The sequence below is a fragment of the Macaca thibetana genome, chromosome 20 (genome assembly GCF_024542745.1).
Source record: "Macaca thibetana thibetana isolate TM-01 chromosome 20, ASM2454274v1, whole genome shotgun sequence".
NCBI classification, from domain to species: domain Eukaryota; kingdom Metazoa; phylum Chordata; class Mammalia; order Primates; family Cercopithecidae; genus Macaca; species Macaca thibetana.
Window position 1 is genome coordinate 74233612 of NC_065597.1, and position 15654 is coordinate 74249265.

The 15654-nt window shown below is 56.9% G+C and overlaps 2 protein-coding genes across 3 annotated transcripts in view; both read left to right on the forward strand.

The window, feature by feature from the left end:
• Positions 1-634: 634 nt before the first annotated feature.
• Positions 635-15654, forward strand: part of CLCN7 (chloride voltage-gated channel 7) — a 28678-nt gene continuing 13658 nt past the window's right edge. The window contains exons 1-6 of one of the 2 annotated variants that reach the window (XM_050774257.1): positions 635-880; positions 11244-11315; positions 13943-14014; positions 14148-14213; positions 14654-14786; positions 15076-15185. In XM_050774257.1, coding sequence (XP_050630214.1) covers positions 740-880; positions 11244-11315; positions 13943-14014; positions 14148-14213; positions 14654-14786; positions 15076-15185 — 594 coding nt within the window. In that variant the 5' untranslated portion in view covers positions 635-739. Of the gene's footprint in view, positions 881-4772; positions 5001-11243; positions 11316-13942; positions 14015-14147; positions 14214-14653; positions 14787-15075; positions 15186-15654 lie in introns of those variants that run through there. The other variant, XM_050774258.1, reaches the window with a different exon arrangement.
• Positions 866-15654, forward strand: part of LOC126944777 (protein CCSMST1) — a 76561-nt gene continuing 61772 nt past the window's right edge. Inside the window, exon 1 of the mRNA XM_050774627.1 lies at positions 866-869. The gene's annotated coding sequence lies outside the window, so the exon portion shown is untranslated. The remainder of the gene's footprint in view (positions 870-15654) is intronic.

A 15654-nucleotide genomic window follows, 5' to 3' on the forward strand; every position in this document is an offset into this window, starting at 1 on the left:
TTATTTGGCTAATTCCCAGCTATCTGCGCAGTAGCCGGCAGTTTCCAGAGGCGACCCTACGGTACCGTCTCCGGGGTCTGATCGTCAGAGACCACTCGCCTTCTGTTTTCTCATCAGGCGGGAGGACCCTCTGGGGCTGCCTGGAGGAAGCCTCCGCTCTAATCCTCGCCCGAGTCCCTACGGCAAGGGCGGATGCAGACCGGGGGACTTCTAATTTCATCCTTCACATCTTTAGCGGCCACCTACGGCAAGGAAGGGCCTGCCCTCGCCCCTGCCTCCCTCCTCCCCTCCCCACCGCGGCTCCGTCACGATCGGCGCGGGAGACCGGGGCTGGGGCAGCCCCTCCAGCCGGCTCCTGCCTTCTGCCCCCGGGCGCCTCCCTCGCCCCGATTCCCGGGCCCTGGGTCCCGGGGACGGCCATTCGCTTCCCAAGCACTCGGCGCTCAGCCCAACGGGGCCGCCTTTGCAGTCGCGTGGGCAGAACGCCGTCCTCGGGATCAAGGCAATTCTCTCGTGCGGGCGGCGCCACGACCCGCCGGGAGCCCGGCTCCCAGGAGCCCCCGCGCGCCCGGGCCACGGCGGCTGCCGTCGCAGGTCACGTGGTCGCCGTCGCTCATCACGTGGGCCCGTCGCGCGTCACGTGGCTGCCTTCGCCTGTCACGTGGCCGCCGGCGCGGGTCACGAGAACAAACACGGGGGCGGCCGGCGCTTCCCGGCCGGTGTCGGTCCTCGGCGGGCCATGGCCAACGTCTCTAAGAAGGTGTCCTGGTCCGGCCGGGACCGGGACGACGAGGAGGCGGCGCCGCTGCTGCGGAGGACGGCGCGGCCCGGCGGGGGGACGCCGCTGCTGAACGGGGCTGGGCCCGGGGCCGCGCGCCAGGTGAGGCCGGGCAGGGCGCAGGCGGGGAAACTGAGCCCCCGTGCGCCCCCCAGCCCGCGCCCTCGTGAGCCTTCTGGCGGCGCCGCGTGTTGCGGTCCTGGAGGCGGCAGAGGCGCGGTGGACTCGGGAACGCGCCCCGGGGCTTCTCGGCGGGGCCGGGCTGGCGGGGGCGCCTGGGGTCTGGAGTGTTCCGAGGCAGCGCCGGGCGCGGTGGCCGGGAGGGCCGGGGGAGCAGGCGGAGCTCGCCGGAGCCAGCGGAATGTGGGGCGCTGCGGGGCGCCGGGGCAGCCGTGGCGCACGTTCGTTCCCTCCGGCGTCCCCCAGAGTGGCCCTAAGGGGGTGCAAGTGGCGGGTTATTTTTTTAAATTGTCATCCTACACGAGCAACTAATTTTATTTGCTTGCGTTTTGACCCCCCCGGGAGATGGGAACCGTTAAGATTGCAGCCGGTTCTCTTTCAAGTGAGAATGACCGAGCGCCTGTATCTGCCATCTTTCTGTGTGGGGATCGGTCCCAACTTTCAGGTGATCTTGGGAGCGAGGAGCATCTGTACTCAGTCTCCCTTAGCACCGAGTTGAATTTGGGATGTGCAGGCACACACAACAAGCAGCAAGTCAGAGGTTGGAATGCGGTCCGCGTGTCACCCTGCAGCTTGCGTCTGAGCAGGGTTAAGGTCTGGAGTACCGTTACGGTTACATTTGTTTCCCTGTCTCTGTATTATCTTAATTTTTTTTTTTTTTTTTTTTTTTTTTTTTTTTTTTTTGAGACGGAGTTGCGCTCTCGTTGCCCAGGCTGGAGTGCAATGGAGCGATCTCGGTTCACCGCAACCCCTACCTCCCGGGTTTAAGTGGCTCTCCTGCCTCAGCCTCCCGAATAGCTAGAATTACAGGCGTGCGCCACCACGCCCTGCTAATTTTATATTTTCAGTGGAGACAGGGTTTCTCCATGTTGGTCAGGCTGGCCGCGAACCGCCGACCTCAGGTGATCCCCCAACCTTGGCCTCCCAAAGTGCTGATGTTGCCGGCGTGAGCCAGTGCGCCTGGCCGTATTGTGTTACTTTTGAGTTAACCATTTCGTTGATCAGTCTTAATCTACTTTGCAGTTATTTACATTTTCTCTTGTCTAGTCCTTTAAACATTTGTCTTGTGCTTAAAGATTAGGAAGGACGGCCGGGCCGGGTGGCTCACGCCTGTAATCCCAGCACTTTGGGAGGCTGAGGCAGGCGGATCACGAGGTCAGGAGATCGAGACCATCCTGGCTAACACGGTGAAATCCCGTCTCTACTAAAAAATACAAAAAACTAGCCGGGTGAGGCGGCGGGCGCCTGTAGTCCCAGCTACTCGGGAGGCTGAGGCAGGAGAATGGCCTGAACCCGGGAGGCGGAGCTTGCAGTGAGCTGAGATCCGGCCACTGCGCTCCAGCCTGGGGGACAAAGCAAGACTCCGTCTCAAAAAAAAAAAAAAAAAAAAAGAAAATTAGCCGGGCATGGTGGCGGGCACCTGTAATCCCAGCTACTCCGGAGACTGAGGCAGGAGAATGGCGTGAACCCGGGAGGCGGAGCTTACAGTGAGCCGAGATCGCAGAAGACAGAGCTTGCAGTGAGCCAAGGTCTTGCCGCTGTTCTCCAGCCTGGGTGACAGAGCGAGACTCCGTTCCCCCCCAAAAAAAAAAAAAAAAAAAAAAGATTAGGAAGGACATGAAAATCAGGTTGTTTCCATAGAACCTATATTTAGGTTTTCCCAATTCCTTAGAAATGCACCAGACAAAGAAGGTCGAAGTCTGCCTTTTGCTGATAAAGCAGCGGCTCAGCTCCCTTTGAAGTGGGCTCTCCTGCTCTCTGTGCTATAGTTTGGATGAAAACGTGATCTGAAGGGGTTAATTTGAAGTGGTGGGGCCCTGGGTGGTTAGTTATTCGTGTGTATGCCTCTGTGTGTGTGTTCCTGTTTTAAAAGAAGCTAAGGCTGGGAGTGATGGCTCATGCCTGTTATGCTAGCACTTTGGGCGGCCAAGGTAGGGGAGGATCACTTGAGCCCAGAAGTTCAAGACCAGCCTGGGCAAAATACTGAAACCCTGTCTCTTAAAAAAAACAAAATTAGGCAGGGATGGTGATATGCATCTGTAGTCCCAGCTACTCACTCAGGAGGCTGAGGCGGAAGAGTCATGTGAGCCTAGGAGGTCGAAGATGCAGTGAGCTGCTATTTTTTTGAGACAGGTTCTCACTCTTTTGCACAGGCTGGAGGTTGATAACCTATCTCAAAAAATTAAAAAAAAAATTTTTTTTTAATTAAATCTGAAGTTCACAAGGTAGAAGGAATAAACCAACTTTAAGGGCTGACAGGTAAAGAGTGGGAGCCTTGATGGAGGTTGAATTTGAGTTTCTTTTGGGACTGAATGTGCTTGGGGTTTCCTGTTTGTCTTTGCAAATAGAAGAGTTGATTTTTTTGGGAAATAATCTGTTGATCTCTTAACCTTAGAAAGTTTTCCTGGCCAGGCGTGGTGGCTCACACCTGTAATCCCAGCGCTTTGGGAGGCCGAGGCGGGCGGATCGCCTGAGGTCAGGAGTTCTAGACGAGCCTGGACAACATGCTGAAACCCCATCTCTACTAAAAATACAAAAATTAGCTGAGTGTGGTGGCAAGCGCCTGTAATCCTAGCTATTTGGGAGGCTGAGACAGGAGAATTGCTTGAACCCGGGAGGCAGAGGTTGCAGTGAGCCAAGATTGCGCCATTGCACTCCAGCCAGGGCAACAAGAGCGAAACTCCGTCCCAAAAAAAAAAAAAAAAAAAAGAAGTATTCCTTAAAAGTCCTTGTAAGCTTATTTATTTCTTTGCATTTAGTTAACCGTGGATCCCCTGCTTATGAGCAGTTAAAAAGAATAGTCTATTGTGCACTTGCTCTGTGGCTGCCTAGGACACAGGCGCATGAAGCTGCTTCCTTCCTGCCGGAGACAGGCCCAGTGCCCTGTGCGAATGGTCTGCAGGGCCCCTGGGGCAGGAACAGTCACAAGGCTCGGACTTGAAGAGCACAAGATCCTCAGGCAGACGGACGGGTGGGGAAGGACAGAGGGAGTGTGTGTGTGGGATGCGCCGTGGAGCGTGGAGGTCAGCCCTGCTGCGCATATGAGCAGGCTTTGAATTTGGCTCATCTCTCAAGGAGCCCGTGGAAAGCTAGGACCCCATGCCTGAAGGATCCCCAGCCTTTCCCTGCAGGGAGACAGACTGGAGAGGTGGAGTCTAGAGGCTGAGGTGCCACCTCTTAGGCCAGGCGTCCTCGGAGGCCTTCGTGCACTTAGCACCGGACTCGTCGAGGGTCTCCCGCAAGGCCTGTAGCCTCCCTCTGCCTGGTTTTTCCGTCAGCGAAAACGTTAACGCACAGCGCTGAGCACAGCGCCTGTCGCAAACCACGCTCTGAAGAAACGTGAGTTGTGCCCGGTCGTGTTAAAACCAGCAACACGAGGGATTCGTGTTGGATGTGACTTTCCTGCCCAACTTCTTGAGCAGCTACTGGGTTTCTTGGTGCTGTTTTTGTAGGGGCGGGTCTGCTCTGACTGGTGGGCACAGTTCATAGGCTCAGGCACACCCCAGTGTGGCCGCAGATGGGGTTCTGTAAGCTGCCCTTGGGTTCAAGGCCTCCAGGGCTGTTCTGAGCTAAAATATCAACCCAGGCCATCGCCTGCTGACAGGACTGTTCCAGAGAACGTGAGAACTGGCCCTAGCTGCCTCCAGGCTCTTTGGGGTTTGTTGCAGGATTTTCAGGTTGGTTGGTGGCGTCATTGCCACCTCAGTGTGGGCACAGCTGGCCAAACACTATGAGGTGGCTGCCCTGGGCAGGGCAGACTGCGGAGTGGCTTGTTGGAGGCTGGGCACCAGCTGAAAGCCCAGGCCCTTCAGAGCTGCCTGTGGGTTGCTGTTTCTGTTCTCAGGCCTGTCTTGCTTCGTGTGGCGTAGTGGTGAATAGACCGAGCCAGTCACTGCTCATCTGGTGGTGGTGGGACAGGGCGAGGGTGAGGTCAGCAAGCCCTGGCGGTGTGTGGGCAGCAGGAAGCAGAACTCCTTGAGAACTGAGAGAGGGAAAGCAGCTGGAGCCAGGAACACTTGGGTGTTGGGGACGGTGAGGAGAGGTGGGTATTTGTAGGACATTACTGGGAACTCATGTTGGGACACTCCACCTAAGACCCTGGCAGGGCAGGGGTCTGGGTTGGTGTGGGAGTGTGTCCTGCCTGGGAACCCGGAGCCAAAGACCACAGCCTGAGAGAGAGCTGTGGGCGCAGTGAGGCCGTGGGGGGGGTCTGGGGTAGTCCCCAGTGGCCCCTTGAGTTCTGTTCTACTTGAGGAAGCGCCCCTTGGTTCTTTTCCGGCCTCCAGGAAGTCCTCTACCTGCCTGGGAGGGTTCCCCTGCTGTCCCCTGCCCCTCCCTGTCCGCCAGCATTGCTGTTTCTGTGTCTGTCTTGCTTTAGGTCTCTGCCTCAATGCCATGGGGACAGCACGTGTACAGCAAAGGCCTCTCCTTGGTCTCTGTGGCCTTTGTGTGTCACCTCGTTTCCTTTTACTGTAACCCCCACCCCCGCGGGGCAGCTGCTGGATCCTCTGTGCCTAGCGTCTAGCCTGGTCCTGGCAGAGGCCTGCTGAATGTTAGAACACAGCACAGGCCAAGCAGAGCAGCAAATGGTCTTTAATATTGCTTTAATGTTTTTTTTTTAATTGTGGTAAAAAAAGAAAAAAAGCACATGCCATAAATTTACCATTTTAAGCCAGGCATGGTGGTGCACGCCTCTCACACCAGCTACTTGAGAGGCCAAGGCGGAAAGAGCACTTGAGCCCAGAAGTTTGAGACCGCCTGGACAACATAGCAAGACCTTGTCTCTAAACAGTATTTTTTAAATGACCGTTTAATCGTCTGTGAGTGCAGTCGGTAGGGCTGAGCATGCTCGTAGTGTTACGCAACCACCCCTTGCTGAACTGAAACCGCACTCATTCCGCGCTCTCCCTTCCTCCTGCCGCCCAGCCCCCACGGTGCTGTGTGCCTCCGCGGACCTCGCGGCTCCAGGGACCTCATGCTAGTGGACCCCTGCGGGAGCTGTCCTTTTCTGACTGGCTTGTTTCACGGAGCATAATGTCCCCCGGCCTGTCGTGCTGCAGCACAAGTCGGTGTGTCATTCCCCTTTATGGCTGAATTATTCCAGCAGGGAGAGGCTGCATTTCCTTGATCCACTCATCCATCGGCGGACACCGGGTGCTTCCGCCTTTTGGTCATTGTGAACGGTGCCGCTGTGAACATGGTGTACAGATGGGACTTTCAGACACTGCGTTTTTATGTTTGTTTTTGGTTTTCGGTTTGTTTTTGTTTTTTGACGGAGTCTCCCTTTGTCGCCCAGGCTGGAGTGCAGTGGTGTGATCTCAGCTCACCGCGACCTCTGCCTCTTGGGTTCAAGTGGTCCTCCTGCCTCAGCCTCCCAAGTAGCTGGGATTACAGGTGCCTGCCACCACGCATGGCTAATTTTTGTATTTTTAGGAGAGATAGGGTTTCACCATGTTGGCCAGGCTGGTCTTGAACTCCTGACCTCAAGTGATCCAGCTACCTTGGCCTCCCACAGTGCTGGGATTATAGGCATGAGCCACCTCACCTGATCCTGAGTTTTTGTATTCTGAATGTTAATCGCTTATCAGATATTAATTCCTTATCAGTTTGCAAATATTTTCTAATTTCATAGGTTACCTTTTGCTCTGTTGTTTTCTTTGATGTGTGGAAGTTTTAAAGTTTGGCCGGACACGGTGGCTCCCGCCTGTAATCCCAGCACTTTGGGAGGCTGAGGCGGGCGGATCACAAGGTCAGGAGATGGAGACCATCCTGGCTAACACAATGAAACCCCGTCTCCACTAAAAAATAAAAAAAAAAATTAGCCAGGCATAGTGGCGGGTGCCTGTACTCCCAGCTTCTTGGGAGGCTGAGGCAGGAGAATGGCGTGAACCTGGGAGGTGGAGCTTGCAGTGAGCTGAGATCGCACCATTGCACTCCAGCCCGGGCAACAGAGCAAGACTCCGTCTAAAAAACAAAAAACCAAAAACCAGGAGTTTAAAAGTTTGATGTTGTTCCCCTTGTCTATACATTATTTTGACTTTTATTTTATGTATTTATTTATTTGAGACAGAGTCTCACTCTGATCACAGGCATCAGCCACTGCGCCCGGCCGTTTTTTGACGTTTAAATTACTCTGGATTCACAGGAAGCTGCGAAGGTAGCACAGGGGGCTTGTGTACCCTTCACCGAGTTTCCCCCAACGTTTCCCTCTTTGTAACAGCACGGCACCAAAACCGAGAGAGTGTCATTGGTACAAGGCATGTAGATCCGCATAAGCGCCAGGAAGGGGGTGCAGGCCATTCTCAGACCCCTCTTTCTAGTCCCACCCACCCCAACCCTGGCAACCTGGCCTCCCCGCCGGCCCGAGTCCCGCCTCTCGGGAGTGTTGGCTCACGTGTTCCTGAGCCTGGCTGTTTTCAGTTAGTGTCCGGCTCTTGGGACTGTGCAGATTGCCGTGTGTGGCGGGAGTTTGAGGAACAGCATCTAGTGTTTAATGTATAAGAGCTTGCATTTAAACAGAAAGTAACTGCACAGAATGCATCGCTAAATGTGAGGTAAGCGTCATGTTTTTCCATTACAAAAGCTACCTTCTCAAAGCCCTGGCAGAGTTAAGGAAAGAGATGCTGGGAAGGGAAGGCGCCAGGGACCCCATTCTTTCACTCTGGGCAGGGGCGGCTGATGCCCTGCTGGGGGGATCCCCTCACCCTTCACCCCTCTCGAATCTGCCAGGGCGGCAGCAGTGGGAGTGGCCTGCTGGTCACGTACTGCAGCTTGGCCTGACCGCATTCACAGCCAGCTCTGCCTGCCGCTGTGGGACGGTGCTGTTGCAGTGTAGACGGTGGCTCACCTGAAGGCCTTCCAGGCCTGGTGCCCAGGATGCGTGACTATGGCTGTTTCGTTTTGTTTGGGTTTTTTTAAATTTAATTTAATTTAATTTTATTTTTATTTTTTTAGTTTATTTTTTTTCAGACGGAGTTTCACTCTTGTTGTCCAGGCTAGAGTGCAATGGTGTGATCTCGGCTCACTGCAACCTCTGCCTCCCGGGTTCAAGCAATTCTCCTGCCTCAGCCTCCCTAGTAGCTGGGATTACAGGCATGCACCACCACACCTGGTTAATTTTGTATTTTTAGTAGAGACAGGGTTTCTCCATATTGGTCAGGCTGGTCTTGAACTCCCGATCTCAGGTGATCCGCCTGTCTTGGCCTCCCAGAGTACTGGGACTACAGGTGTGAGCCACCACGCCTGGCTTTTTTTTTTTTAATTTTAGAGATAGGGTCTTGCTGTGTCGCCCAGGCTGGAGCGCACTGTAGCCTCGACTTCCCAGGCTCAAACAATTCTCTTGCCTCAGCCTCCTGAGTGGTTTGGACCACAGGTGCACACCACCATACTTTGCTAATTTTGTTTTGTGTAAAGTCAGGGCCTCACTGTGTTGTTCAGGTCGGCTTTAAACTCCTGGGCTCGCCGGGCGTGGTGGCTCACGCCTGTAATCCCAGCACTTTGGGAGGCCGAGACGGGTGGATCACGAGGTCAGGAGATCGAGACCATCCTGGCTAACACAGTGAAACCCCGTCTCTACTAAAAAATACAAAAAACTAGCCGGGCGTGGTGGCGGGCGCCTGTAGTCCCAGCTACTCGGGAGGCTGAGGCAGGAGAATGGCGAGAACCCGGGAGGCGGAGCTTGCAGTGAGCCGAGATCGCGCCACCGCACTCCAGCCTGGGCGACAGAGCAAGACTCCGTCTCAAAAAAAAAAAAAAACTCCTGGGCTCAAGCCATCCTCCTGCCTCTGCCTCCCGAAGTGCTGGTATTACAGGCATGAACCACCACGTCTGGCCAGAATGATCCATTATTTCCAACAAGGAAGAGCCTGAGAAGCCCAGCAGGCCTTGAGTGGCGTTTAGAGAGACGTCTTGAGTGATGGGGAGAGTGGCCCTGCGGGCAGGGTGTGTCCCATGGGGTACCCAATTGGACGTGGGGTCCCCTCCTGATGGTGAAATGGGTCTTTTGGCTTCCATGGTCTCTGGGGCACCAGGGCACCTGTCCACCTGGAGCTGGGGGTCAGAGGCCCAGTGCCAGCCACAGGGCTGTGTTCTGGGTGTGAGACCTGGAGTCTGGGGGCTTTGGTGTGAGTGTGAGCGGGAGGGAGGGGGCAGCCAGCCAGGCCACCGTTTCCATCGTGCCTGGACCATGGCACCTTCCTCCTCCCGCCCTGTCAGCCTGTGTGGCAGGAGACTTAAGCTGAGTTTCACCTGTGACTGGGGGCTCAGGGAGAGCCACTGGTGTGTGGCGAGGCTGGGGGCAGAGGAGGGGCAGGTGCCCTGGGACTCAGGCCTCTGTCCAGCAGGACCAGTGCACTCCAGCCCCTCCCACACTCTCCCCTGGGCGTGGAGGTGCCATGGCAGACACCTGTGGGTCTATCTGTTCCCTCTGGTCTCTGCTCCTGGCTTCTGATGGTGATGGCTTGGGGGTGCTCTTTGCCTGGGGAGAGGAGGATGCCCTGACTGGTGTCTGCCAAGGGCCAGTGGCACATGCCCAGGTCCCCCCCACCCAGGGCCACTCACTGGGTCATCAACACGGCGGGGGGGTGCACACCAAGGGCGACGGGGGCTGCGAACAGGACGATGGTTGAGGAAGGGGTCCCTGGAGGGCAGTGGGCTGGAAGGTCAGGTTCAGGTTCTTTCTTTTTTTTTTTTTTTTTTTTTTTTTTTTGAGATAGTCTTGCTGTTACCTAGGCTGGAGTGCAGTGGCGCGATCTCGGCTCACTACAGACTCCACCTCCCGGCTTTAAGCAATTCTCCAGCCTCAGCCTCCCAAGTAGCCTGGATATTTTTTGTATTTTTAGTAGAGATGGGGTTTCCCCATGTTGGCCAGGCTGGTCTCAAACTCCTGGCATCAAGTGATCTGCCCGCCTCGGCCTCCCAAAGTGCTGGGATTACAGGCGTGAGGCGCCACACCCCACTGGGAAGGTCCGGTTCTGAAGGCAGTTTTGGGGATGGCGGTTTGGGGAGCCCGTCTTTTCAGGGGTGAGCACTCCAGAGAAAGCAGTACCCCCACCCCTGGCTTACAGTGACCTCAGATCCCAGACCTTCCTTCTCTGCGTCCGTGGCCCTACCTGTGTGTGGTAATCGTGATCCCTGTGGGCAGGTGGAGGTTGAAGGAGAATCGGGCCCCAGTGCAGGCCGTTCCTATGCGTCTCCCTGTCCCCACCTCGGCCCAGTGGGCTCTTGACGTCATCACGTGCAATTCTATCACCAAGAAGCACTTACAGGCCCTGCTGAAACCTGGGGTGGGAGGTTGAGCCCAGGGAAGGTGGAGGGAGAGATGGGGGATGAGGAGGGGACGGCGTTGGGGACCAGGAGGGCTGCTCCCAGGGAAGGCGGGCGGCAGCCTCAGTGGTCTTCCCGCGGCCGGTGCCAGCCATTGGACTGCTCTGCCGACACGTTCCTGACAGGCACAGGGGCTCTCTGATGCAGATAGCGGGTGCCCTGGGCATGGGCCCCTCCACCTGGGAGGCGGCCCTTCTTCCCTTCACACCTCCAGATATGGGTAAAGATTCAGGAGATAGGGGAAATCGGAGTCGTTTCCCAAGGATCTTTTTGAGGAAAGGAGGCTGAGGTCTTGGCTCCCCCTAGCCTGGCCTCAGCGCCTTGGCTCTAGCGAGGTGCCGGAGACGGGCGGGAGCTCTGTAGGTCACATGTGCACCATGCCACCCACGGCCCGCTGCCCTGCCCCTGCCCTGAGCTGGGGCGGCCACAAAACCTTAGGTGGCCGAGAGCCCGCCCACTCTACCTGACAGCTGGGTGTCCTGTGGGGAGGGCAGCGTGAACACTGGGGAGCCGTTTGTGTCTCAGGACTCAGAGAGGCCACAGTGGAGGTGACTCTGTGGAGGTGGCAGGAGGCTGAGCAAGGCCTCGGGAGCAGGGCTGGGCGGGATGACCTGGGCGCTGTGGCGGGCACTGCGTCGGTGGCGGCGTGTTCTCCAGCCCTTCTTTCCTGGTGGGTGGCAGGTGCCTCGCCTTCAGTCTAAAGCAGGGAGCTCACTCCCTGGGCTCAGGGGCTGGGCTTCTCGTTGACAGGCCGAGGGGCAGCCGGAGCAGTCCTGCTTCCAGCGCCCAGGGAGGCCCACCCCAGCCCTGCTGCCCCCACCCAGCAGGCAGGCCTGGCCTGGCCCGTTCCTGAGCTCCCGGGCAGGGTCAGGTGAGGCGGGGCTGCGGCGGTGGGAGTGAGAATCCACGGTGCAGAGCGTGTGACGCCTGAGCGTCCTCATGATTTCTCTTCTGCTTTTAGTCACCACGTGCTGCACTTTTCCGAATCGGACAGATGAGCAACGTGGAGCTGGATGATGAGCTTTTGGACCCGGTGAGTTGGGGGTGCTCCCTGTCCTCCCGCGGAGCTGCATCTTAGCAGAGGGTGACCAGGATGGGCAGGGGCTGAGTGGCAGGGAGATAGTGGGACCCAGAGCCGAGGCTCAGGGAAGACTTCCCTGGGGGGACGCAGCCCCCGAGGCCGAGTGAGCAGAGGCAGCTGGACCAGCAGCCAGGCGGAAGTGCTCTGAGACGGAGAAGTGCAGGGCGCCAGGGACCTGGACAGGGGTGAACAGGCTGTGTGGGGCCAGGAAGCCAGTCAGGACGGCAGTGGCAGCATGGGCAGCGAGGGGGCTGGACCTGGCTTTGGGACAGGGCAAGGACAGGGATCTTGGGGGAGTAATGAGGAGCGCCAGGAGAGTGAGAGGGGGCTGGATGCTCTCTGACTTCAGAGGGCAGGGGTTTAGATGTTCCTGTGCCAGTGGCTGCCCCGGGAGTCCTGAGCTCAGCAGCATCCTTCCCCTCGGGGGCATCTCCCGCCGGCCTTGGTTTGTGCCTCAGCCACCAGTGAGGCTGGGAGTCCTCCAGTGCCGGGAGCCATTCGCTCATCCGCTCATCATCTCTGGGGAGATGTCTGTGCGGATCCTGTGCACGTACATTTAGATCAGCCAGCGGGACTTCTGTTGAGATGATCCTGATGTTGGCGACACACTGGGCACCCTCCTCCTGCCCATCAGGCCCCATCCAGCTCTGCCCTGGGCCACGTCAGAGGCTGAGGCGTCTCAGTCCACCTGTCCGGGTGTTCTTTAGCCTTGTGTCCCTTTGAGCTCTGCTGCTGCAGTCGCCCCGGAGGCTGGCGCCGTGCTCAGACACTGTCCTGCACAGCCAGCAGCCCCTCTCCTGGGGCTGCCCTTCTGATGTGTTTGTGCTGCCTTTGGAGTCACAAGGCCTTGGGAAGATGTGTTTTGTGGCCGTGGATGCCTTCAGCACTGCCTTTTTGGACTTCAAAGCTTTTGCTCTGGTGTCAGCTTTGGGAGGAGCAGGAGTTAGGAGACAAGGGAAAAATTGAGCATGTGAGATTCAGCAATCGGTCACTTTTGGCCTCAGGCGCTGGAGTGGGTGCCCAGCCGGCCACACGTGTGTTGGTTATGCCCCTTTTTAAACTGAATTTGTTGTGTTTATACATGAGCTGCAGGGGTTGTTTATATATCGATGTAAATCTCTCATCCGGTACATGATTTATAGAAGTTTTCTCCCATTCAGCGGGTTTTCTGTTCACTTTCTCAGTGGTGTCTTCTGATGCTTAAATTTTTTTAATTAAAAAAGTTATGGCCGAGCGAGGTGATTCATGCCTGTAATCCTAGTACTTTGGGAAGCAGACGGATTGCTTGAGCTCAGGAGTTCAAGACCAGCCTGACCAACATGGTGAATCCCTGTCTCTACAAAATATATAAAAGTTAGCTGAGCCTGGTGATAGGCACCAGTAGTCCCAGCTACTTGGGAGGTGGAGGTTGCAGTGAGCTGAGATGGTGCCATTGCACTTCAGCCTGGGTGACAGAGTGAGACCCTGCCTCAAAAAAAAAATTTTTTTTTTCTGGTCAGGTGTGGTGGTTCACACCTGTAATCCCAACACTTTGGGAAACCAAGGCTGGAGGATGGCTAGAGCCGAGGAATTCGAGATCAGCCTAGGCAACATAGTGAGACCCTGTATCTACAAAAAAAAAAGAAAAAAAGAAAAAAAAAAAACAAAAATTAGCCAGGTGTGGTGGTATGTGCCTGTGGTCCCACCTACTCAGGATGCTGAGGCAGGTAGATTGATTGAACCCAGGAGGTTGAGGCTGCAGTGAGCCATGATCACACCTTTGTACTTCAGCCTGCGTGACAGGACCCTGTCTAAAAAAAAAAAAAAAAAAAGTAATAATTATTGTTTTTTTTGAGATGAGGTCTCACTGTGTTGCCCAGGCTGGATTTGATCTCTCAGGCTCAAGCAATCGTCCCGCCTCAGCCTCCTGAGGAGCTGGGACCGCATGCGCTTCATACCCAGCATGGGTTGGATTGCTGAAGTTCAGTTAATCTGTTTTTTCTTGTGTTGCTTGTACTTTTGGTGTCGTATCTAAGAAACCACTGCCTAACCCAAGAGTATGATGACTGACCCGTGTTTTCCTAAGAATTTTACAGTTTTAGGTGTTTCATCCCTTTTGAGTTAATTTTTGGATGTGATGTGAGGTAAGGGTCCAACGTCATACCCTCCCTCTCTCTCTCTCTCTCTCTCTCTCATTTTTGAGACAGGGTCTCACTGTCACCCAGGCTGGAGTGCAGTCGTGCAATCTCGGCTCACTGCACGCTCCCCCTCCCGGGTTCAAGGGATTCTCCTGCCTCAGCCTCCCAAGTAGCTGGGATTACAGGCACCTGCCACCACACACAGCTAGTTTTTGTATTTTTAGTAGAGACAGGTTGTTGTCCAGGCTGGTCTCGAACTCCTGATCGCAGGTGATCTGCCTGCTTCGGCCTCTCAAAGCGCTGGGATTACAGGCGTCAGCCCCCGTGCCCCACCTGCAGTTCTCTCGCTGTGTCCTCATCCTTGGCGTTGGGATGCTGACAGCCTTGTGTGTGAGCTGAGAGGGGCCTCTCTCCTTGTGGCCTTGTCAACCGTGCTTCTCTCTTTGCCTTTTTCTGCCACAGGATATGGATCCTCCGCATCCCTTCCCCAAGGAGATCCCACACAACGAGAAGCTCCTGTCCCTCAAGTATGAGGTGGGCGTCCTCCTGTTCTCCCTGACCCTGAGACCTGGCCTCTGTCCCCTCCAAACCCATTCCCGGTCTCCTGTGCCCGCACCCGGGGCGTCGGGTCGGTGCTGAGTGCTGCCCCTGCTGTCCCGGCCTGCAGAGCTTGGACTATGACAACAGTGAGAACCAGCTGTTCCTGGAGGAGGAGCGGCGGATCAACCACACGGTGAGCTGGACGCTGCTCCCTGCGGGGTCCCAAGGTGCAGGCGCTGGTGCTGACTGGGCCTGGGTCTGCGACACGCCTCCTCCATCGTCCTCTGACCCCGCCTCCAAGGCCGGTGGGTTCCTTTGGTTTCTGGAGACAACGGGAGGGTCACGGTCACCGTAACTGAGAAGGCTGCTCCTACCGCCGCCAGATGCAGTGCCCAGCATAGCAACCACTGGCTGTGAAGTTGTTGGGAAGTCGCCCACTTCCCTGAGTCACCCTCAGGCCCCGGGTGTGCTTCGGATGTTGGCCAGAAAGTGCCCTTTGTGGGACTCAGCGCACCGTGCACGCTGGGACCTTCATAATCCCAGGGCCTGCAGGTGTTCTGGGCAGTCCTGCTGCTGCCAGAGTGAGCTGCGCCAGGGCCCTGCTTGACTCTTGCCCTGACCGCACCCCTGCAGGCCTTCCGGACGGTGGAGATCAAGCGCTGGGTCATCTGCGCCCTCATCGGCATCCTCACGGGCCTCGTGGCCTGCTTCATCGACATCGTGGTGGAGAACCTGGCCGGCCTCAAGTACAGGGTCATCAAGGGCAGTATCCTTCCCAGCATGGCGGGTGCAGGTTGGGGGCGGGGGTGTGGCCTGAGTTCAGTCCCGGGCGGAAGTCCTGAGCCCGGCGTGTTCCAGTGCAGGTGGAGGTGGCCTGGCCAGGCTGGCTGCATCCCTGTCATGCTTGGGCTGTGAGATGTCTCTGGGATGTCCAGGGAGCGTCATGGCTCCACCAAGCAGAGTGGCGTCTGCCAGGCCGGACCATGGGGCAGGGCCGGGGTCCAGGGTGGGTGGTCCTGACGGGGAAGCAGCCAGCCCTCCTTGATGAACCCCAGATATCGACAAGTTCACAGAGAAGGGCGGGCTGTCCTTCTCCCTGTTGCTGTGGGCGACGCTGAACGCCGCCTTCGTGCTGGTGGGCTCTGTGATCGTGGCTTTCATAGAGGTAGGTGCCCCAGCCATGTCGGACCCCACGAAGGATTGGGGGGCTTGGCAAATGGGCAGGAACCCCTGCAGCTCACCCACCCCCACCATCACGTTGGCTGAGAACCTGGGCACTTTCTGGAATCACGCGGTCCAGACTCACAGCCTCAGGAGGAGCAGACCCACCAGGGCCTCTTCACCCCCAGAGCCCCGGGTGCTGCTCCTAACCCAGCAGCACAGGCCTGGGCACCGTCACCCCGCTCCGCCCCTCCTGGAGCCTCCTCACTCCGCCCTCCTTCCATCTCCACCTCCGCCCCCACCACGTCCTTGATCTGTGCCTGGGCTGGGAAGAGTGAGAGCAGCTACCCGCGCGACATGAGGCCCCTTCCCTCAGGCCCTGATGTGTGTGCTGAGCTCCCCGGCTCCTGGGGCTCCTGGGCCTGTGGGGCTGGGTCTATCTCAGCCTGGCCGTGACCTGCTCAGCCGTGCTT